The sequence below is a fragment of the Phymastichus coffea genome, unplaced genomic scaffold (assembly GCF_024137745.1).
Source record: "Phymastichus coffea isolate CEN01 unplaced genomic scaffold, Cenicafe_Pcof_1.1 PCOF00069, whole genome shotgun sequence".
In the NCBI taxonomy this organism is placed as follows: domain Eukaryota; kingdom Metazoa; phylum Arthropoda; class Insecta; order Hymenoptera; family Eulophidae; genus Phymastichus; species Phymastichus coffea.
Window position 1 is genome coordinate 1,156,361 of NW_026706880.1, and position 23,125 is coordinate 1,179,485.

The window sequence follows — 23,125 nt, forward strand, 5'->3', positions numbered from 1 at the left end:
TGGAACTGCCTTGTAATATCTGTGACAATTAACCGACAAAATAACGTTGCTGTTATTAATTTACGCGCTTGCGCTTTTAAAATTGAGCAAGTTTCTGTGAGCGTAATATAACAAGCCTCTTATAGAAAAATTCTTTTGCGAGGTAGCTCGATATTAGTTTCTTCTCTTTTATCGGGCCAAATTTGAAATAATATCGATGAAGCATTGAAAAATGATGGAGTTGCTGTTTTCAACTCCATACATAGGGTAGCAAATAGCGATGAAAAATTCATGAATCATAAATATTCAGTTGCAATTAGAAATTAACTAAAATGGTCAATACCTATTCTAAAAATTTGAAAAAATCATCTTTCATCGGCAAGTCATTTCCGTGCGATAATCGTATGTATAATCCAGCAAATATTAAAACCCTTGTACGTTAAATTTGGAAGTGTGTCTTCTTTCTTTCTTTGCGTTTCCTTCAATCTTTGCTTGGCTAAGCTTCGCGGTATTTCAGCTCAGCGTCCTCTCTCTCTTTTTTCCCAATACAGTTGCAGGCTTCTCTCTGTATTTTCACCTGTCTCTCTCCCACTCAGTCGATAGCTGCGCCACTTGCAACCAAGTGGGCGTGGCGTGACTCGTTGCCAGTGTCCAATAGTAAGTCGAGCCAACCCTCGCGGTTCCCCCACTCGCTGAAGCTTGGCGCAAGCACAGCGCCGAGATTTATTGAAATTTTATTTTTATGATCGTCGACGTTTTCTCTCTCTCTCTCTCTCTCCCTCTCTCTCTCTCTCTCTCTCTCTCTCTTTCTGTCTGAAGGGAGAAAGAAAACCTCGTGCCAGCCGCGAGTAGCACGAGACACGAAGAGCACAGCCACGAGGAGTGAACCACTAGCCGGCCGGGAATAGCTTCTCTCTCTTTCTCTCTTCCCTTCTCCCTCCTCCCTTTCGTTCCCTCGGCTCGCTTTTTCGCCTCTTCGGCGACGACGTCGGCGACGTCGAGTTTTGCCCTCCTCTTAATTCAATATAACCCGCTACGGACTGCTGCTGCCGTCTTTGTCTTGCTCACTCTTGTCGATTTTTTTCTATGCTTCTCCTTCCTTGCCTTTCTTCTTCTCAAGCTTCTCATTTTTAAGCGCTATTTCTGATTTATTTTCTCTCTGCCAACAATTTGGTCGGCGAATTAAATTCGACAGTACTATTTGATATTTTGCAAAGATACGAATTTTATAAAAAAGCTAACGACGCTTTGTGTTTGGCGAAACTTTATGAAGTCTTCAAAAAATCACGCGTAATGATAGGGTGGAAGGTAAAAATTCTTCGTCAGCGTATATGGGTAATTCTAGGCTATTTCGATTGACTTGTAACCCTTAGATTACGGATTTTTTTTTAATTTGGCACAATTGTTGTACACATAAAACTGAGATTTTTCCCAAATTTTGGAGACGATACATTAATTATATCAAAAGTTATTAACAATTAAAGAAAAATGATAAAAAATTTTCAAACAGCTATATTTTAAAAACTAATAAAGATATCGAAGTCGGATTTTTTTCAAAATACTTATAATGCCTTAAAATTTCGAAATAATTACAACAATAAACAATAAAAATTTTTTTTCGAAAGTTATTAACTTTTTGTTTAAACAATTGCTAATATCTCAAAAAGTATATTTTTTTTTTGAAAAATTCTTGCTCCTACGTATTCCTGAGGATTTTTGCTATCGAAATCAATCATAAAATTCAAGGGCCCGACATGTCGGAAAGCGTAGCCCTAATCAAAAGAAGATGCCTCAGTGTACGTCGCAACGACAGCAGGACGTCTTCGTGGTCTTACGCTGAGGCGTCTTCTTTTGATTAGGGCTACGCTTTCCGATATGTCGGGCCCTTGAATTTTATGATTGATTTCGATAGCAAAAATCCTCAGGAATACGTAGGAGCAAGAATTTTTCAAAAAAAAAATATACTTTTTGAGATATTAGCAATTGTTTAAACAAAAAGTTAATAACTTTCGAAAAAAAATTTTTATTGTTTATTGTTGTAATTATTTCGAAAGTTCAAGGTATTATAAGTAATTTGGGAAAACTCCGATTCGGTATCTTTATTAGTTTTTTAGATTAAAGCTAAAGTACCTTTCGACCGTGAGTCCGCTGGAGCGCTACCGCAGCCTTACGCCGAGGCGTCTTCTTTTGATTAGGGCTACGCTTTCCGATATGTCGGGCCCTTCAATTTTATGATTGATTTCGATAGCAAAAATCCTCAGGAATACGTAGGAGCAAGAATTTTTCAAAAAAAAAATATACTTTTTGAGATATTAGCAATTGTTTAAACAAAAAGTTAATAACTTTCGAAAAAAAATTTTTATTGTTTATTGTTGTAATTATTTCGAAATTTTAAGGCATTATAAGTATTTTGAAAAAAATCCGACTTCGATATCTTTATTAGTTTTTAAAATATAGCTGTTTGAAAATTTTTTATCATTTTTCTTTAATTGTTAATAACTTTTGATATAATTAATGTATCGTCTCCAAAATTTGGGAAAAATCTCAGTTTTATGTGTACAACAATTGTGCCAAATTAAAAAAAAATCCGTAACCTAAGGGTTACAAGTCAATCGAAATAGCCTAGAATTACCCATATAGAAAATTATATTGAAATACACCACATGGATCGGACACGAGCAACTGCAAATAAGACCATAGTGCAGAGAAAAAGGTGAATTCTCATCGAATATATAACACAACAGTCAATAATGAAAGAGGCAATGGCATTGATCATCGCTTGGCGTACAGGATGGCTAATAACGAGCAGACATTCGTGTGTTATTCGAAGCGCGCACCTCGCTCGCGCAAAATCACGTTTACATCTCCATCGCGAATTAATCAAGCATTTGATTGAATTAGCAGATAGGCGAGCAGCGGCAGTAGTGCAGGGTTACATCGCTCATACGGAAACCTGTCCGTCTATCTCTATCTTTTTGAAGTTGGCGCGGCGCGCACATACGCGCAACCGCAGAATAGTGCGTGTGCAGGATAGCGCATTATTTAGCTTCGATTGAATTAGGCTTGACGCGAAGCTCGCAGTTACATACGGCCGTCTCATGGCTTCGCTCGCTACGCTGAATTATTACTCGCGCGCAGCGCGAGCTCGCATTGTGCGCAAACTATGCGCGCGTATACGCCTCTGCGCCAATTCGTTACCGCGGGCTGTAGTTTTCCTCGGAGAACCGGTGGTGACGCTGTCGGTCTCCGCATTTTTATTTATTCTATTGCTGCGCTATCTTTTTCTATGCTACAAAATCAATAGTCGACTAGCAATATATCTTCAAAGATTAATTATACTAAAAATAATAAACGATTATGATTGCCAGTGTAGAAAAAGTATGCTCACAAAGTATGGTGATGTACTTTATGGAGTATGGGAAAAGTTCAGCCAAGCTTCAATAACCCAAGCTTTTACGTAACCAAGTGCGATCAGAAGGAAAAGTGGTTTCCGTGAAACCTGGCTTTTCTCGTATTATTTTACGTAGATCCACATATCATTCAATGCTCGAGTTGCTCTGCGCACGAAAGATAGATGACGAAAAATATTCTAGAAATTATTATATCCAAGAAATTCTTAGAATAATATCATGAATTAGTAAACTACAGGAATGCCTCAATAATTGAAAATTCAAAAAATTCATGCAACAACCGTTTAATAGCTTAGCAAAAGTTTCGGTCGTAGCTAGTTGCCCTAAAGCCAATACGATAAAAAATCAGTCAGACTGAAAAGGCAGTAGTACAGAGGCGGGACGCGCGACGACTGGCAGCACAGTCTAGCAGTCACTACGTGCAATCGATTTGAAACAGACGAGACGCGCGGCCAGCAGCAAATTGACAAGGTGTCGAATGCAGAGACGACTGCGCCTCAATGCCTCTAGGCTTTCAAACCACTCTTCTGTTTTATAATTGCTTCAAGTTACTATGTTTGTTCTCGCTCTCTCTTTCATTATTTCCGACTTAATTCATTCCTTGATGCGACATAATCTTCCTACGTCAATTAAATTTCAATTATAAATTGATGTTTCTTTTAAACACATAATATTTTTAAAGAATGAATACATCGACATATTGTGTACTGCTCCTCGTATTACGGGAACTTGGTCGAATTTTGGTCGCAGTAGTACAACGTAGTGTCAAGTCAGCCAAGACTATATTGTCGACAAATGTAATTTCAACAAATGAATCCACAAATTGTTCAAAACAACTATTCAATAACTTATCATTCAATTTTGTTTGAATAAAATATTATGTGTGATCAGAAATGATGCCGGGCAAATACCTAATACTCAAACAAGCCTGTATACATACATACGTATCTCAACCACACTGAAACAAACCAAATATGCTAGGAAAACCGGAGTATTTTAAATGGCTATAATAAGCAACTGGTTTTTACGTCTAGTTTAGATATTTGTTTATTTTTTACATTGTTGTACATCCAACGGTATAGTATCTGTTAATAAACTGGTCGGAATATTTAAATAGAAAATACTTTACAGAGATAGCTTATCGTGAGTCCAATGGCCTGTGCCTTATTGATTAATGAGATATTGTTGAATTCTATTTCCATCGTCGTTGTATTCTACACTGAAGAATCAGAAATTGGTTTAGAACAGTGTCATAGATTCCGTATGGGTGTCCGCGAAATCCCGGAGGCTTATACACGTACAACCTAGAGGTAGGCATTGTTCAAGCTCTTTGTAGTATCGGCGAGATAAATCCAGGAGAATATCCTTCAAAATTAAATACGGGAAAGATCCAGTGTCGAATACAACGGCGAAGAGTATAGCTATAAAGATATGGCGAATTACACGCGGGCAAAAGCACCCTCGCACATGCACAGTTCCACGCTCTCTATAATATTCGGAGCAGTGAATAGGGAGCAGATAGATGCAAGCTCCGACCACTCGGCCAATTCTCTCGGATAGCGGGACCATCGGCGCGGCGGCGGCGTCGGCAGCAGCAGCAGCAACAGCACACCGCCGCCGCTTGTGCTTCATTTGCGAACGGTTGCCGGCGTGCCGACCATATCTCGCATTCCTCGCGCGTTCGCCAACGAGTCGAATAACTCGCTGCTGCTTCCTGAGGGTTTCCGAGCTTCGCTTGCAATTTCCGAAAATCGCGCGCGCACTCGATACAAACAACTCCTCGATTTGGCCGCGCGTACACGCTACACGAGATTTTTCCTGCAACTTCTCGTTGCTTGTGTGTACGCGGACATGAACATTCTCGCAAGCCGATTTTTCAAGGTGGCCCTGGCCGGCGTCGTAGATCTTCTTTTTCCTATTATTCTTCCAGACCGAAATGGCGCGGCTACCGGTTCGCGGATAATAGCTCGAGCAAACTTTTCCCAAGCTTTCTTCTATATATGTATACTTTAGCTCGCGCCACGTGAAACCGAGCTGCTCTGTGTCTATATACAGGTAGCCAACCGCCTGCTCACTTACTCAAAGTTTAATTAGTTTTCAGAAGCTTGCGGAAACAGCAGAACACCTCCGAATACTCGCCAAGCCATGAGAAATATTTACAGGCGCGCAGCCAGAAGAGAAAAGAAAGAAAGATTAAATAAAAGGCGGCGCACACACAGGCGCTTGCATAGGCCCGTTTTCTTCTACGTGTACGTGTGCTCGTAGAACCTACGGCCTAAGTTTTGGATGCGAGAGCCAACTTGCCCGCGCGCAAGGATACTATCCGAGACAATTTCAAGCTACAAGTTTTTCAATTTGCCCAGTGCGTAACTTCGCTACAACTTTCTTCTTCCTTCTCTCGCTTATTTTATCTCTCTTCGCGAGCTTTTCCAGCCTCAACTTCTTGTTGCATATTTTCTTCTTGCAGTTTTTAGAGAATTTGAGAACAAGCATTTACAAAGCCGCCCTTAGAAAACTGATGAGTAAAGAACAACGAGATATTAATTGATGGAAAGCCAGATTTTAGAATTCTATATGATTATTTTATCTGTTCTTCCTTTATCAAGACCCATCAAAACATTCGCATTCTCCTTTCTATAACTCTTAACGGCGACGACAAACAGTACACACGGACATACGGCCTTTTCCTCTTTCTCTTCCCGTTTCCTAATGGAAATTGATTACTGCAAGAAAGCGATATCTAAATCATGTGGTAGTCGTACGCCCTGCCAAAGCTTTTTTCCCCTCGGTTTTTCTCACTCTTAGCGTGCTTAGTTGCTCCGTACCTTTTGCCTACCATGGGGACTTTTTGTCTGCGATAATTAAGTTGTAAAGAACTCATTTCGTTGGCTTTGCTACATACAACTGTCAAACGTTTGGACAAATACAGTATTGCAATATTTCGGCTTCTCCCGTAATACGATTCTGGGAAAATAATTGCGTAAACTAGCAGCATGAACATAGCTTATTGCTTGGCAGAGACTTTGTAAAAAGAAATTGGCACTGAGATAAAGCTCAGAGAGGTATAGCTGGTTACAGGAATAAAACTAAAATAAGCAATAACGTACTACCCAAGAGTCAACTGATAACACAAGAAAAAATTCTTCCGCGAGGAATGTTTAGGTTATTGTTGGCGTGCTTGTGTATCAACTCGCGTTTAATACGCTTTGTAAATCCGTTAGGCGTTTATCAGTGCAATCGTAAATAGCAACAGCAAGCCTCCGTCGGCAAGATCTATCTGCAAGACAAGGCAATCTCATAGTTTCGCCGAGCTGCGACGACATGTATACGACGTAGGCAGCAGCGCAAGCTCGATCCTGAATAACGAGTGAGCCAGAGAAAGCGGAGGGCGTTTCCCTGGAAAATTTGTCGCTCTACGTACCGTGTGCATCCCAGCAGCACGTAGTACACACGGCCAACTGACGGTGAAAAAATTACGCGCCGAGAGTTGGCAAATGCGAAACAAGCGAGCTTTACGTGCGAGGCTGCGAAAAAACGGGGCCCATAGCTCGACCCACGACGACCTTATCGGTATATGGAAATATGGCCGTTTTAAAACTCGTCACAAGTGGATTTCGCTAAGTTTTTCCTTTCAGCAGTCTTGCTGCCTCCCGCGCTCGCTCCAAGAAAACGCGAGACTGCAGTATTCCTGATCCGCTCGGATGAACTTCCGACTTACTGCTAAAACGTGGCAAGATTTACGGGTCGTAAGTTAAGTCCGAAGCTGCGGAGATTTATTAGATTTATTATAGTGGTATAGCTCGCAGCGATATACCCAAGTCTCATGTCCGCGGGCATGTATGTAACATCCTCTGTCACTGCGCGCGCTCCATGTCTATGAATGCTGTATGTGTATACAGCCGTTACACATATCTACAGATTTTGATGCGCGCACCCGCCTCTCTCTGGGCTGTTGGTTCTTCCAATTTTTTATTTTTCGTGATTAACTGTTTTTTTTAGCAATTTCGCTGCATACATATTTATATATTATGACTTCAATAATGGATGATATTGGCTTCAAAATATAGCTTTTTTGAATATAGATCGCGATGCCGAGAAATCAATAGAAATTAGTATATCAGTGCTAGACCAACACTGTCACTCAGTTTCAACTCATTTTATACAATAGTTTTTCTGAAAACCAATTTTCCAACCTATCATCGAATCATTATTTTACAATTAATTTGATTTTATGTCACTTCATTTTCAAGTATTTTTTCAAAAAGAAATTACTTTGTCGAATGAGACTAAATTTATTTACATTATTTTCACACAGTAATCTATTTATTTACATCAGTTTTTTCAGCTTTGGAAGCTAATGTCAGGCTTCATTTTCTAGCAAAGACTAATCATTTACCTATCTATAGACACAACGTGTAGAAGGGTCTCAAAAAATTCAAATCTGTAGAAACTGCAACCGTCAGCCAAAGATGTTATCTTATAAGAATTATTATTATTATTATTATTATTAGCAATAAATTGTTACCGGAACTCGAAAATTGATTGTGAAAATAGATTGTTAATAGGAAAGACAAATTTCCATTGGAATATGGAAAAAAATTAATACAATTGACGTTCCATCAAAGGCTATGTTTATCTGTATTAAAGTGAGTTAATGTATTCTACAGATATTATTGACTGCTGGCATTTCATAAGTGAACGTCTCCAGGTTAATGTTTTTAAATTACTAATTATACGTATCTCTATCCATGGACAACTTTATGACGGGAAATTTAATTTCAATTTATTTAAAATAAAGAAAACACACACCATACTTTAGGCTAGGATGTGTGTCTTTTTCTTCACACACAACACTTACCATATTGGTTTTGATAGTCAATTAGCCATGATGACTCTGGATAATGCTCATTGTCCAATCTCCGACTGTGATAGAAATCTAGCTATGCTGTTTGCGCACATGAGTGCGTGCACACACAGAACTTCGAGCGCCAAGCAAATCCACCCTACCGAACAATATCTATCTTTCAACACGCCCGGTCATTTAACTTAATAACGTGCATGCGCTCAAAGTGGGATGACTCGACCTTGGATATACTTCATTCGATGTTGCTTATTCTTGTAAAAATCTTTGATATCAGATCTTCAGCTACAAAAACTTCAAAATTTAATTAGGCAATGTATATTAGCTCACAAATATAATGACAATAAATACATCCTGCATCGTACATGAATAACGTAAAATATTTTACGATCGGACTCAATCTAGTTAGTCACTCAATTTAATTATAGAGACGAGCTGCACGCTTTTGCCCCAGGTTTCTGGGAGGAAAGGGGGGGAAGGGGTTTAGGAGTTTGGAAAGCACAGTTTTCAAAGTCATCATTGTTTTTCCGAAATTCAACTTCGGAAATTCAACTTTTTATAAGTGTAATGATTAATCATTCTATATAGTTTGAATCGAGCGAAGAATCGAGATTTCCAAATATAGCTTCAGTCTACAGCAATCTAAGACACAGTTATCAGCATATAACCTGTAGATAGCAAAAAGACTAAACGATGGGCATATAAGCAACAGTATAGTGTAGGCGATAGGTACATAGAACAGGCAAGAAATGGCATATAGTGGCCGCACCCTTGTATCATGGGTCAGCTACCCCTCCATTGGATTACTAGACCCCCAATGGAGGGAAAAATGTAATATAAAAGGCTTATCGGCTAAGCTGTTAATATGTTGCGCGTACGTAGGACGAGCTGAGGACAGAGAAAGGGACTAAGGTATAGGTTGCGGGGCTCTCGCGACCGAGAAACCTTGCGTATTGTACATATACCCTATATACCTGTTTATATATCGTTCTCTCTCACCCTGTGGACATATGTCCCTCGTAATCTTCTAAATTTTACGCTTGTAAAACGCTCGTTTAATAGCAGGGGCCTAGCAAAGTTAACCTTTGCTCTCTCTCTCTCTCTCTCTCTCTCTCTCTTTCTATTTATCTTGCATATTTTTAGCTTTTCATTTGAATTTGCACCGTGGTAATATCTTCTTATCTCTTCTTACGAAATTGAACTGAATTGCGTAAAGTATTTCGTTTTTATTGGCTTCTTGCTCTCTCCAAGTGAGATTATTAATATGGGCTATGGCTATTATTATATCTGCCTGCTGTAACTGTCTGAAGTACGAACGTTATTAGCTTATTGATCAGAATGTATTTACGTTTATTTAAAACTGCAAAATTCAGCGTATATTCCTACTTCATATAATGAAGTAACCCAAACGTGAAGTCGATAACACTTGAAATGATTTTACTGTATTGATGCGCTACGTTAAATTTTCGCAAATACGCAGCTACTATTTGTTCGTTTTATTCTTACGCACGTGTCAAAAATCAATCAAACTTGTGAGAGTAATGAACATCTAACGTCTCATACGCCTGTCAAAATAAATCTAAACCAAAATGCCGTAAGAACCGTTTGAATTTTTTCCAATGGTCGTCTGATTTATCGAGCATACCTTGAGCGATTTGTTGTAAGAACTCTACGAATAAAATTCTCCCCGGACTCATCGTCAGGCGTCACTATTAGAAGGGGGGGGGGGGGCAGTCGAATACAAAGTATTTACATATACAACACGGCGTAGTAGCATCGTGTCGACGTAGCCAGAAAATTTCGACAATAAAGCACACGTGTCGACGCGTGGCAGCTAAAACTAATTGAGATATGGAATTTACTTGGGCGCGCACGCATCCGCGCACTGTCAGGACTGTTCTGTTTTCGTGAGAGTCATTCGGACGACTATGTGCGAGCGCATCCCTCGCTTACTCTCTACCTATAACATTTGCCGCCTTGGCACGAGTGCTTATTAAATTTCAGATAGTTGGAGCACTATTGTATACTACTATGCGAGTTACCTGCGGCTGTTCGCTAGATATATTCCACGCTTTGAACGTTTATTCGAGTAAAATATTCAACTTATCAGCATAAGAAATTGTTAATAGTTACAGGTACTTCAATTTATCACCAATTAATCAATTTCTTTTGCTATGTGATGAAAAGATTCTGAAAACAACCAGTGTATTTTAGAAAGGAAATTTCCTCAAATATTCAATATTAAAAATATCAATGAATATTGAAATGTATGACTTTTTAGAAATTTCCAAATGTATAATTTTTTCTTTTCTTACAATAAAGATCTTATATCTTGAATTGATTTACATCTTTGACATTTTTTATATATATTCTGTAATTGATATACGAAGAAATTTATTTTACATGTTCTATTTTATATTTTGATAATAGGTTGGATAAAATGTGTGTATACGAAAAATAGACATTCGGCAGCTGAATTATGTGAAACTTATAAAAATCTGAAAAAACGGGAAATTTCAATTCGGAATGCAGGAAAATGAATGACAGTAGTTTTCAATGTTACTAATATCACTTATTTGACTGAAATTAAATGCGCTTCGATGTAAATTAAAGCAGTCAATAAATTGAGTGAAAGTTTCTTCCTGTACGGCAAAAAGCGAACGTAAATTAATTTAACTGAATGTATATATAAAAATAGAGCTCCAGCACGCAGTCGGTAATTTATCAAACATATAAAAAGAAATCCCTCAGCAAAGATTATTGCAAGATAAAAATAGCTGCCTAGTTTAATATGTCGCGCGCGTGCGAGTTTGCAGTGCGCGGTTTATATAACGCTAGCGCTTCTCGATATAGGCTAGCTGCCAGTGATCCGGACAGTCTGTGGCAGTTAATTTAGAGGCCATTTCCTCTGTAAATAGCCAATAAAAGCACCAGGCACGCGGGGTTGGAAGAGAGAGAGAGAGAGAGAGAGGACTCGAAGTTCGCGAGACAGCAGCGTGAGCGAGTGGAAGAGATTGCCGAGTGGGGCGCGATGGCGGCGCCCCCGGAATGCGCGCAATATTATAAAATTTAATGTCTTGCTTTACGGGCCACGATATAGCATAGTAGTCCAGGAATTCTGCGTGCTTTTGCCGGCGCGGAGCCTCAATATTTACAGTTTTGTATACAGAGCGAGAGACGCAGATTTCTCTTCTTTTTTTGGAGCCTCGGTCCTTTATTGGAAATACTCGGACGTCGAAATCACTGTTTGCTTTAGTTGAAAGTGACGAGATTTGCCTTTTTACGGAAACTATTCGATAGTCTTGTCTTTATCCTTATGCCAACAGGATACACGTTTATCTGTAGCTGGCAATTTGTTTCGAGACTTGGGAGACTTTTTCGATTTTTATCTCTGTTACTTAACAAATATAAGTTTTGACAATGTTGCGGAAAAAGATGTTTTTGTTTTTGAAAGCTCCCTGGATCTGGAAAGAAAAACGAATTGTACATGGGTAAAAAATTATTAGAATGAGTTAAATTCTTGTCAAATTATATTTGAAAAATGCATCGCAATTTGTCGTTAAATCAATATCTCCTTTCCAATTGTCAATAATCCGCTGAATTGAAGGAAAATGACGACGATTCCTCTGAAAAATGACAAATACATGCAGCCGGCAGTTTGCACACGTGCGAGGTGGAAGCAAGGGTTTGGTGCACTCGAAAGCAGGTAAAGGAAAGAAAGAGAGAGAGAGAGAATCGGCAAGTGAGAGAAAGTGAAAGGGAGATAGATAACGCGGGCACACGAGAATGTGCGAGGCAGAGCGAGTATACAGCTATACGTATACGTATATTCTCTGCAAAAGGGAGCAAGCGAGAGGTCGGCGGCGTCGGCGTCACCACGGAAATCAAGAGTAATGCCAACACGAAACTGCACTACCCCGCGCTCGCTCTCTCTCGTAGCCAGCCCCTACGCAAGCTTCCGACGGCCAGAGAAAGAGAGAGAGATAGTAATGATACGCGCAAGCGAGTGAGAGAATCACAACCATCCCACTCTCTCGCACACACGTAGCGCGCAGCGAGTGCCTTCACGAGCTCGCTACACCCAACAGAGCGCGAGCGCCCCTTCCCTGCTCGCAGAGTTCGGAGACGCGCGATTCTCGCAGGCCGACCCTTGGGAGTAAGCTGCTACGACGCCCCGCGCCCGCGTCCTGCGCGCACCACTATCACCGAGGCTACCGTCGCTTGCCGTTTTCTCACGGAACCACTCTTTTAGTTCTTTACAAGCTTCCTTCTTCATATTTTGTCAATCATTGCTATTCCGTTCTTTCAAATCTATTCGCTATTCCGCCATTTGGGACAATTCAGATGCAATGCGACATCACCATGGAGTTCGCTTTATAGCTGCCACTCCATTCGGTTCACTGCTTGCCAAATATTTGCTTTCAGGAATTTCCCGAATCCTCGTCTGTTTGATTTGCACGTATTCATTTGATAATGCCAAATTCCATATTATGTATTTATTTTCAAATAAAATACATAATATGGTTTTCAGGTAATAATGTAATCACGTAATAAATTGGCTACGGTTATTAACGAGCTTAATATGTACATTGTATTATCAAACATAAAAGAGGAATGAGTGGGAGGACGACGAGAGCTGACAATCATTGCGATGAGTTGCCGCTCAACCACAGAGGGAAGCTTTGAATATCAGTGTCAAAGTGGACTGGATGTGTGTCTTCCAAACCCAAAAAAGAGCGCCGCACGAAAATGCGGCCATTCGTATGATCGGCCTCGCATGAAGGGAAGAAGCTTCTCCTATGGGAGCTTCTGTGCCGAAACGTCTTTTAATATACACTATATCTTCAATGAGCTGAGGGGTTTCAACGCCCTATAACAACCATCAACCCCGCAACGATGAGCGCTCGGGACGCGCTGTTTTCTCGGTTAGCGCGGATGGAATCTGTTGTCTTGATCGGAAGCCTATAGTTTGTTTATGATATATTTAGTGGGATTCGTTTATTATTGTAGATGAGGAAATAGCACGAATAAATTACACCGTAACAACTGCTTCAATAGGAGACTATGGACTTTTATGGAACCACTATATGTTTTATAAAAAAAAAGAAATATTATTTACTACATGTTTTAATCAGGAGTTTTATCCCCATTCGAATGAACCTCTGGCTTTACTGAAACTTATTAATTCAATTTTTTTCCTGTGCCTGGTTATTGCTACGTATCTAGCTTTATTGCATTACATCTTATCTATAAAAATTATAAAAATAGAGTACACAAATGATCAATGAAATTCATTTGAAAAAGGCAAATTTGATATTTTATGAATGATACTTTCATAAATGAACATTGCACAAATGATAATGTTCACGTATTTGACAAAAGGTATTTTCAATAACGCAATATTCTGATGACATTAAGATCTCTACGAAATCAGTAGATATCTCAATATTATTGAGGAATCTATTATTTCGACAATTTATGCTAAAGTAAAGATTTTTAAATTATAACTAGGACCCTTTAATAAAATCCATTTATAAGATTTCTTTCTTTCTTCTCTTTACAGCGAAACATCATTAATTGTGCTTATTAAATCGAAGTACATATGATCTAATAATTACATCTACTTACGTTAACACTGGTAAAGCTAAGTTTGAAATTAAATATTTTTCTTCGCCTTTTTGTTTGGAAAATTGGCCATTCCAAAAGAAATGTTATGTTTGGACGTGTCAATGACAAAGGGCTACATATTTCTAGAACTGATCTCATTGTAAAGAAAACAGTACTGTAAGAGACCGCACAATCCATCCCAACAACCAAATAACATGATTAACACGTTATAGCAGACATAACTTTTTCACTCTAACTCTGATGATACAACTGAATGCCAAGCAACTATCTTGCGTTAAACAATGCCAATAACTTAGCAACGATCTAATTTTCATTTTTTCGACATTTGGTAGCGAAATTCACTTTGATTTTAATAATTGTTTAAAAATGTAAATAATATGGCTAAAATAATTAAGTAAAGAAGTCGTCAATGCAGATTTTTTCATGTTGAATAAAATTAAATTATCACTGAAATGTATAACTAACTTCTCGAAAAAAAATTGTCTCGAGTAATCTTTAGAATATAAGAAAATTCGTTGAAGCGCTTTGCTTTGTAGAAAACACAATAATCGCTAGCACTATTTAGTGTGCAAGTAAGGGAAAGTGCTACGAGCCGGAAAATGGATCTCGTCTGCTTATATTGCAGCAGATTAAATTAATTCTGGTAAATTAATTGGTAGTTAAGATGTTTAGTCCTAAGTGAGAGAGTCTAGTTTCCCTACTACCTCTCTACCTCTTTCACGTCACTCCCACCTTTATTATAAATCTCTCCTTGTTTTCTCATGTCTATTCATTGTCGTTTCTCACTTTATCTTTTGTTATGCTACTAAAGTTGCTTCTTGTACTACATAATATAAAATATGAATTTAGACTTCACAAAGTAACAAATATACAAACAATTTTATTTCTAAAATATTGTCATTAATCTTAGCTCTATAACAATTAAATCTTAGTAAATATTTTCAATAAAAAAAGTAAATACTTTCTTTTAAATTATTTGGTATAACTTAATTAAACATCACCACAGAAAACTTTACTATATAATACCGCTAGTCCTAAAATAAATCCACAGTGAATGAATATTTGAGAAAATTAACATATTTACAAATCTATATCTTATTGTATCGTTGTACAATGGTGCTCTATTTTATAAAAAGATTTAATAATAATGTACAGTCCTCTCATTCGTTCAAGCCTCGAATCGAGCAATAAAAGAAATTTTTAATAAATGCTAAACTATTTATTTGCGAAAGTTTTTAGTTATATATTTTTATTTATCTATACATTTAAAAAATATTTTTTTTAATTAATATAATTATTCGCATTAGTTTTTTCATTTTATCTTAGAAAATGCCCAGAATTTATCTAGTTTGAAAAAATGTTGTAATACCTTCTTTATCGATAAATAGTAAGACCGGTTTCTATTCAAGAAGCGTTCCGAGATATACCCTAGATAACACGTACGTATATGATATATCGCGCATATATATATATATATTTGACCGAAGTACCAACTATTGATAATTAATTATAATTCTTTAAAGTATTTCGTTAAATATTTAAAATTAATCAATAATAGTAAGATTCAATAAAAGAAATAAAAGGCATTATTTGTTTACTCGTATATTTCTATTAATACAAAAATTTCATAGAATGTCAGTTTTATATATTAAAAATCGTAATATGCTACAATATATTTGTATAAAATAGCATATAACTGTTGCAGAAATATAAATATTTAAATTTTCTAACATTTTTTATATTCAACAGTCATAAAACATTAAGCAATAGATTCTAAGATTGATGTTGGCACTTTGAATGAATATTATATAAGCTTTCAATCGTTCGTTGTACAATGTAAAATTATACTTTCATTAATAGTTGCATAGATCGATGAAATGGACGGTGTTTATATTGGAACACAAACATTTGTACGACTACAATATATGAAATGTTTATAAATAATATATTCTATGAATTCAATCGCATCCGATCTTTAACAGTGCATGAAGATTCATTAAATAACGAGATTGAGACGAAATAAAAGATCTTCTTTCTTTTCAATATTTCCAAATGGATAAATGCAACTTAAGGATGCGTAAAGAATAAATCAACATTAAGATATTAATGCTAAAAGACACTTCTTGTAATCACCACTGCAATCACTCTGAAATTAAATAAATTTAATTATAATTGTGTAAAAAGTGCGTCAATTTTACTTATCTGTAAATAATCGATAATAAATATATGTATATGAAACTTACAGATATGGCGTCTTCTAAACTTTGACCATATTGTTGTATGTAAGCTTGTTTAATTTCGCCCATGTCGATTTCAGATCTGGTAACAATTAGTCGTATAAGTCGCTGATCTTCTGTTCCTGCACCTTTCATGCTTTTGTACAACTGTTCAGCAAAAAAGCCAGCTCTGTTTTTAACGCATTTTACTAAAACAGTAATAAAAAAAATTATATTAAAAACTTAAAATTTACGAAATGACACAGTTATAGGCGATCACGTTTTCACTTACCAATGGCAAGTAATCCTTTCTGAATATCGCCAGAAAATTCATTTTCAATGGCTCTTTCAATATCATGACCTGTGATATTACTGTACTGATCAAATATTTGTTTCAACTGAGGAATATTTCTTTGAACCAGAATTGAGTTGAAAACAGATTCATCTGTTCCAAAACGAATTTCACCTGAAAAATATTATTGATTTTTAAATTCATATCTAATTACAATAAGTTTCAATTAACACAATAAAATGTAAACAATCAATTAAAATTTATTGATATATATTTATTCAAATTTAAAAAGAAACTTACCAGCTTGTAATAATTGACGAGCATCATTAGTAGCAGCTGCGAGGTCAATATTGAATGACTCATCCCTATTGCCACAGCATAAAGACACCATGAGTCGTTTGAAGTTGCCAGAAGTATCACCCCTCAAGTCATCTTCCAAAGTTCTTCCATACACTGTAAGTGAAATTCATTTGTTTATATGTATATTTAATTTTATAAATAAATAAATATTACTCTAATGAAAGCATCTCATTAATATAAATAATAAAGTTGTAAGTAAACAGATTTTAAAGATCTTTTAAAGTATTAAAAAATAAACCATTTTAACAGAAACTTAAGGTATTATTACATTATTTCGCATTGTTAATAAAAAAGATAATCAACTCAAGTTTTTGTTAAATAATTAAGTTACAGGTAGTATATAATAGTATTTAATTTCAAATAACAAATTATTTTACTCTTAATACATCGTTTAAAAATGTTTTTACCTAATCAGTGAATACAATTTCTTAAGCATTTCAATATATTATAAATAAAGTATTTACTTGCTTGATATGCCTGCTTGATCACTTGTATTTCATGATTGGACATAGTACATAATACTTCAATCAAAGCAGATTCTTCAGTACCAATACCACTCATTGCATCATGTAATTCCTTTGCATAGAATTGAGGTAAAGGCGTCATCATTGCAACAAGTACTTTTTCAAAATTTCCAGAAGTCTCCGATTTCAAATCTTTAATTAAATCCTACAACACAGAAACGATATGTCTAATTGGTTTTACAATAATTATTAATGATTGAATGTATCCATTCATTCAAAAAATATTACCTTGCCATATAATGTTTTGAATTGATTTGCAATTGCTTGGCGTTGCAAATTGGTACGATGGGCAAGAACTTGTATAATAGCTTTTTCATCTGTGCCAAAACCTTTCATTGCTTTTCTTAAAACTTCAGCATCTGCTCTTGGATCAAAGTTAGAATATTCAGTAACAGTAGGAGATAGCTGCAACAGAAATTAGTTATCAAATTAAATGAGCATTATTAGAGTAATAATTTATTTTATTATAATATAAAACAGGACCACATCTTAATGTCTACGTTACCACATAATCAGTGTCTCATCATTATTACCAAAAAATATATATAAAAATAATTCTTTAGGAGAATATGCAGTATTTTTTATTTTATATTATCTGATATATACAAATTTATCTGATAATTTGGGATATCCATTTTCCACAAAAACAACTCTCACCTTAGCCGGAGCCTTAGTGATTCGAGGGGCCGGTGTTGGTCCTCCATAATTATAGTTTCCACTGACCTGACCCCCAGAATACCCTCCGCCCGGATAAGGAGTCGAGCCAATATTATTTGCAGATGATATAGGATCTGGTTTTTCTAAACCACTCAAAGTAGGATACAAGCCTGAGTTAGAAGTATGGCTAGGATTTTGGGATGCACTAGACCCTAATGGAGATGGATAAAGCTGCTGAGATTGAGAATTGGAGTTAGGTGGATAGGGTTGTTGTTGTGAGGTCTGTGGTGAATAAGATTGTGTTTGTTGGGGATGAGGTGGATAAAGTTGTGGTTGTTTTGGAGTAATAGATGGAAAAGGTAGTTGAGAAGGAGACGAATAAGGTTGATTTGCAGAGTGAGATGGGTATAATGATTGTGGTAGATGAGGTTGTGGGAGATAAGGCTGCTGCCGTTGATGAAATTCTTGAGAAGGATTTGGTGGTTGAAATGCCGAATAATTTTGACCCATAGGATATGGCGTAGATGATTGCGATGTGAATGGTTGTGGGATACCTCCACCTGCATTTGGATAGGGTACCTGTTGAGGTAAATAACCAGGACCAGGAGGATACATAGAAAATGGTTGTGGCATTCCAAAGGATGTTGGAACTTGAGAATATGGTGGAGCACTTGGAGGAGCAGAGGGTGTTCCTGGAGGTAATCCAAAAGAAGTAGGTGGTTTTTGTCCTGGGAATGGTGGGCCCTTGTATTGACAAAGTCAAGGAATGCATAAGTGTAAAAAGATATTTAATACCAATTCAATTATAATAGATTTTTTTGAATTATTTGAACAAATTTAAATTCATTTTATTTTATGTATATTTTATGTAGTTATCGTAATATCATCTCAAATAACAATAAATATCATTTAATAAACATGAATAAACTTATCTTAAAATACCTTCAGATTGATATTTTGTTATTTTTATTAGAAATGAATATAACTATAAATGTTGTCAATTTCATTATTGTGTATATGACTTTTAAATGAAAAATAAAGTTTAAAAAATAGCCATTACATTCTATTTGTTCTAAATTAAGCTGAAAATACAAATGAAAAAAATTGAAATATATGTCAAATATACTCACTTGATAACCGTAGCTCATGTTGAATTTTGTGTATTAGTCCTCTGAGCAGTAAATTAATTCTACAAAATATGAAACATAACTTATAAGTATTCAATATTCAAAAAAGTTTCATAATTATTTTTGCATTTAATGTTTTGAAAAGTTAGCTTAATTTTAAAATTAAAAAATTGATTGTTCAATGGCTTTAAAACATGGACACGAAATTTAAGAAAAAGTAAAGTAACTAAAAATACAGATATAACTCGTCACACCCAGTAAATAAGAAAATCGAAGAGAAATTTCGTAGTATGGTTAGTACAACGTAAGAAAAAAAGGTCAGTCAAGGCCCGAGGGACTACTAACAAGAGCGAAGCTCAAATTTTTATATTTTGTAATTATTTTGTAATTAAAAGAATGTTTTCTGATTAGATAAAAACTCTGATGGTTTTATTTTAAATGTAGAATTTTCTAACGTTCACTATATAGCGCTATCGGTTGCAACACGCGCGCGCGTGTGTACGTGTATATATGCAATTATGTGAGGCTACGAGCCAACTGTCGTGCGCAGACGCATAAGCCGATGTTGTTTCAGCCAGATCGTTGCACAAATGACCATTCAATTCCGTGACGATAGAATAGCTTCGCTCTAAAATAATTGCAACGTCGCCTGGCATCATTGCATTGCTGCATTAAAATATGAAGTGCTATAAAAATTCGGTAGCAACGCGAATGTACATATTACACAATTAGTTTTTCACCGACAACATTCTTAACACTACAAGACAAGAAAGTATTATTTAATTGCCGTTTCAGATCTTTCCCTGACAGTGTCTACCGACTTATAATGATGAATAGCGCTGAGTGTACAAACATATAAGTACATATAACCTTTACGTGTTAAAAATATATAATTACATACAATGATGCAAGTGTATCGTAACGTTGAATTCATCGCGGTAAACTTGTCAGACGTCATGACATTTACAGTGCTCTCCAAATCTAAATTTTACATACACGTGTCAATGTATTCCGGTTCCCGATAGACTCAAAACCAAGTTGAATAAAATTTCCCAGATTATCGATGCTTTTCGAAATATAAAAATACTTCGAAAAGTTACTACAGATCAAAATAATGATTACAAATAGAAAACTACTGACTATTGATTGTGCGTTCGTTGCTGTGTGAAAATTTCGTGTCTCCTAGCTGGTAGGTTCTGCTCAATACTGCTGACGCTATCTGACTGACTGCAATCCACTTGAGCGCGACGTCACGTCACTGCGACCTTTTTAAAAGGTATCGCATATGCTTATACATCAGGAGGGAAGAGGGGGGCTCCGAAAAAAAAAGAACAAAAGGTATGAGCAAGGGGAATTTAGAATTAGAAGAAAATTTACGAAAAGAAGAGATTTCTTAAATAAAATTGTAAAATTGTGAGTGTACATATATATATATATATAACGTATACATATTTTATTAACCAAATTTAATAATGCAATTAATAAACAATTATTTATCCACTTGAAGTGCATTATATATTTATTGATAAAAGCGTGATTTAGTATTTTGAATAAGAAATACATGCAAAAAGTAAAAAAGAATTATCTTTACAGTATTTGAAAATTATGTAAATTTAGATAATAATAGACAGTCAGTTCTGATATATTTCAATATTGTCAGTGAAACACAAAATTATAAAGAACGCCTTAATATACGTATTTTAATATGAATTGTGAATAAATTGCGTTGATTTTGAAAGTAAATAAAAAAATCGTTTTGTTTATACTCGTGATTCAGTGTGCTATGGTATATATTGTGTCGTTAAGGAAGGAATTTTGCCTACGTGTTTTAAGGCAGCGCTGTGGCTTAACGAGCTACGGTAAACCTACGTCATTGACGAGATCTCACCAATGATTCACTCTTCTACTCAACGTCAGTCACCTTGGCAGTATCTTAATGTTTTAAATATTACCTATTGAAATCAATTTTATTTAAATATCATTTCTAAGCTTTTGAAAAAAAATGAAATCTATCTTTATAACGGCATAAATACTACAAATCTCTAAAAAAATTACTTTCTATTCAACAAACGTTCATCACGTTTTTTATTACTCTTCTATTCTACTATTCCATTATTCTATGTATTACCTTGTTATTACTCTTCTTTTTGTATCGCATCATCGGAATCAATTTTAAACATTTTTCGAAGAAGTGAAATCCTACTACAGAATGGCATAGGTGCTTTAAATTACTTTACATAAATTATCAAATAATATGTATCAATTTTTTTATAACTATGTTTTATATTGTGATAGTTGCATCTAAATTTTGAAATTCTTTCTCTATCCATCTCGCTATTTGCTCAAAATTAGTTTTAGACTTCTTATACAAATTAAATCAAAACGTATCAAATGACATAATATAAAAAAAAACATCCATTAAAATTTACAAGTTTTATGAATGATATAAAAGTCATTACTGAATTTTTGAAGATAAAGAAAAAATATGAAACGTATATATTTGTGCTGCAACACGGCAGCAGATGTGCACTCATGTGCAATAGCAAGTGTGGAACAAATTTTTACTACTGGAGGAGAAAATGAAATGGGACCATTTCAATAAATGATCCTATCCTATCCTATCCTCCTAATCCTCCTATATAAAAAAAGAGATGGACTGGAAAGTGTTCCGTTTTATTCATGACGTGATTGCGTGATAGATGGTCACATGATATGACGTATCATGTACACGCATATATGATTACTGATTTGATTAGACGCGCGAAATAAATCTTTAAAAATATAAGATATTATTCAGGATTATGCTAATTATTCATTATTATTAACCAATAATTTGAGTTTGTCATCTGTAAAAATTTCAAAATCATTGTCCTGAATAATTGTAGTTGGAAAGATCGTTGAAATAACAGTTTTCAATGTGATAAATTGTAAAGTTCATATATATGAAATATAAATGTTTTGTAGATAAACTAACTTCTCGATTGCAAACTGTAACTGACTAATGACGCATGTGTCTAGTATATAGTACATTACGATACAAGTGCGGGAAAATGGATTCTTGTCTCGTGTGGCGTTTACGCCCAAGCGAAGCGAGGGTGGAAAGGTACACGAGACGCTCTTTCCCGAACATGTGCCGTACTGTATTTTTTGATAGGACGTGTGGAAAGTGCGATTTTCAACGCACATTTGTTGCCGAGCGTGCGGGAAAAACACACTTTCCGCACGGAGTGTCGAAATATTTTTATTTGCGCGTATGAATGAATAAACATCCATTAGTTTTCATATTACAATAGTTATATGTGAGACCTATATTATTTTAGAAAAATATGGTTTCTCTCTTTTATTAAAAAGAAAACTTTCGGTGTCGAGAACAAATAATTATATTCTTTTGAGACTGAATTCTATTTGCAACGCGACAAGTCCTTCTATCACCTAAGTATTTTTGCTTAAAAAATTATACTTCAGGCTTTGAAAATGAAGACACGCTAAGCATGACATATTTAGAGTTTTATTTATTTCGTTTTAAACGTAGAGATATTGAGTTTAAATTTGGACAATTAATTAATACATACAATTAACAATACAAATAAAGTTAAATGGTTAACAGAATTGTGTTTCAGAAATTTCTTCGATAAATTTTTAAGACATTTGTACAATTTACAACTAAGTTCTTAATAAAATACTTGTTTTAAGCAAAAAATTCTAAATTCTACCAGTTATTATTTTACATTAATCATTGAATAGAAATAATTATTGAAAGAACATCAATGTTACTACTCAAAACTTGAATTTGATTCTTAAATAAGTTTGTGTCTAAAATAGTAAAGAATGAATCTGGCGCCATTGATGGTGGTAAAGGTTGCCAAGTATCTGATTAAATATGGCAACCACGCTAGTTCGGCATGAATGGAAAGTGGCATCTTGAAGATGTGCGCTTTGAACACTCTCGCTCGTGGTTGAGGCCCAGCAACTTCTCTCTACTTTGCTGTAGCTCTGCGCTACGCTCGCTCTTCTCGTCAGCCGATGATCTTGCGATCATCCTGAAATATCGTAGTTCCGCGGCTTGGTCTT

The 23,125-nt window shown here is 35.7% G+C and overlaps 1 protein-coding gene across 3 annotated transcripts; it reads right to left on the reverse strand.

Moving 5' to 3' along the window:
- Positions 1–15,476: 15,476 nt before the first annotated feature.
- On the reverse strand, positions 15,477–20,282 carry LOC131667629 (annexin B9-like). Of its 3 annotated transcripts, none has more exons than XM_058941167.1 (9): positions 20,195–20,282; positions 19,058–19,116; positions 17,928–18,671; positions 17,499–17,675; positions 17,211–17,415; positions 16,687–16,839; positions 16,387–16,560; positions 16,122–16,303; positions 15,477–16,024 (listed from the first exon to the last, which is right to left on the reverse strand). In XM_058941167.1, the coding sequence occupies exons 2-9, from the start codon at positions 19,073–19,075 to the stop codon at positions 15,974–15,976; spliced, it is 1,704 nt and encodes a 567-aa protein (XP_058797150.1). In that variant the 5' UTR covers positions 19,076–19,116; positions 20,195–20,282; the 3' UTR covers positions 15,477–15,973. The 3 variants fall into 3 exon arrangements, with proteins under 3 accessions (XP_058797150.1, XP_058797153.1, XP_058797151.1); XM_058941170.1 differs by lacking the exon at positions 20,195–20,282 and adding an exon at positions 19,510–19,570; XM_058941168.1 differs by lacking the exon at positions 20,195–20,282 and adding an exon at positions 19,309–19,378.
- Between the last annotated feature and the right edge of the window lie 2,843 nt (positions 20,283–23,125).

Bases quoted from the DNA above. Each gene is read 5' to 3' on its own strand.
- LOC131667629 (XM_058941167.1), bottom strand. The intron at 17,676-17,927 runs GTGAGAGTTGTT...TTTCTGTTGCAG, and splicing joins TCACTAAGGCTCCGGCTAAG to CTATCTCCTACTGTTACTGA. The intron at 16,840-17,210 runs GTAAATACTTTA...TTTCACTTACAG, and splicing joins CAAGCAGGCATATCAAGCAA to TGTATGGAAGAACTTTGGAA.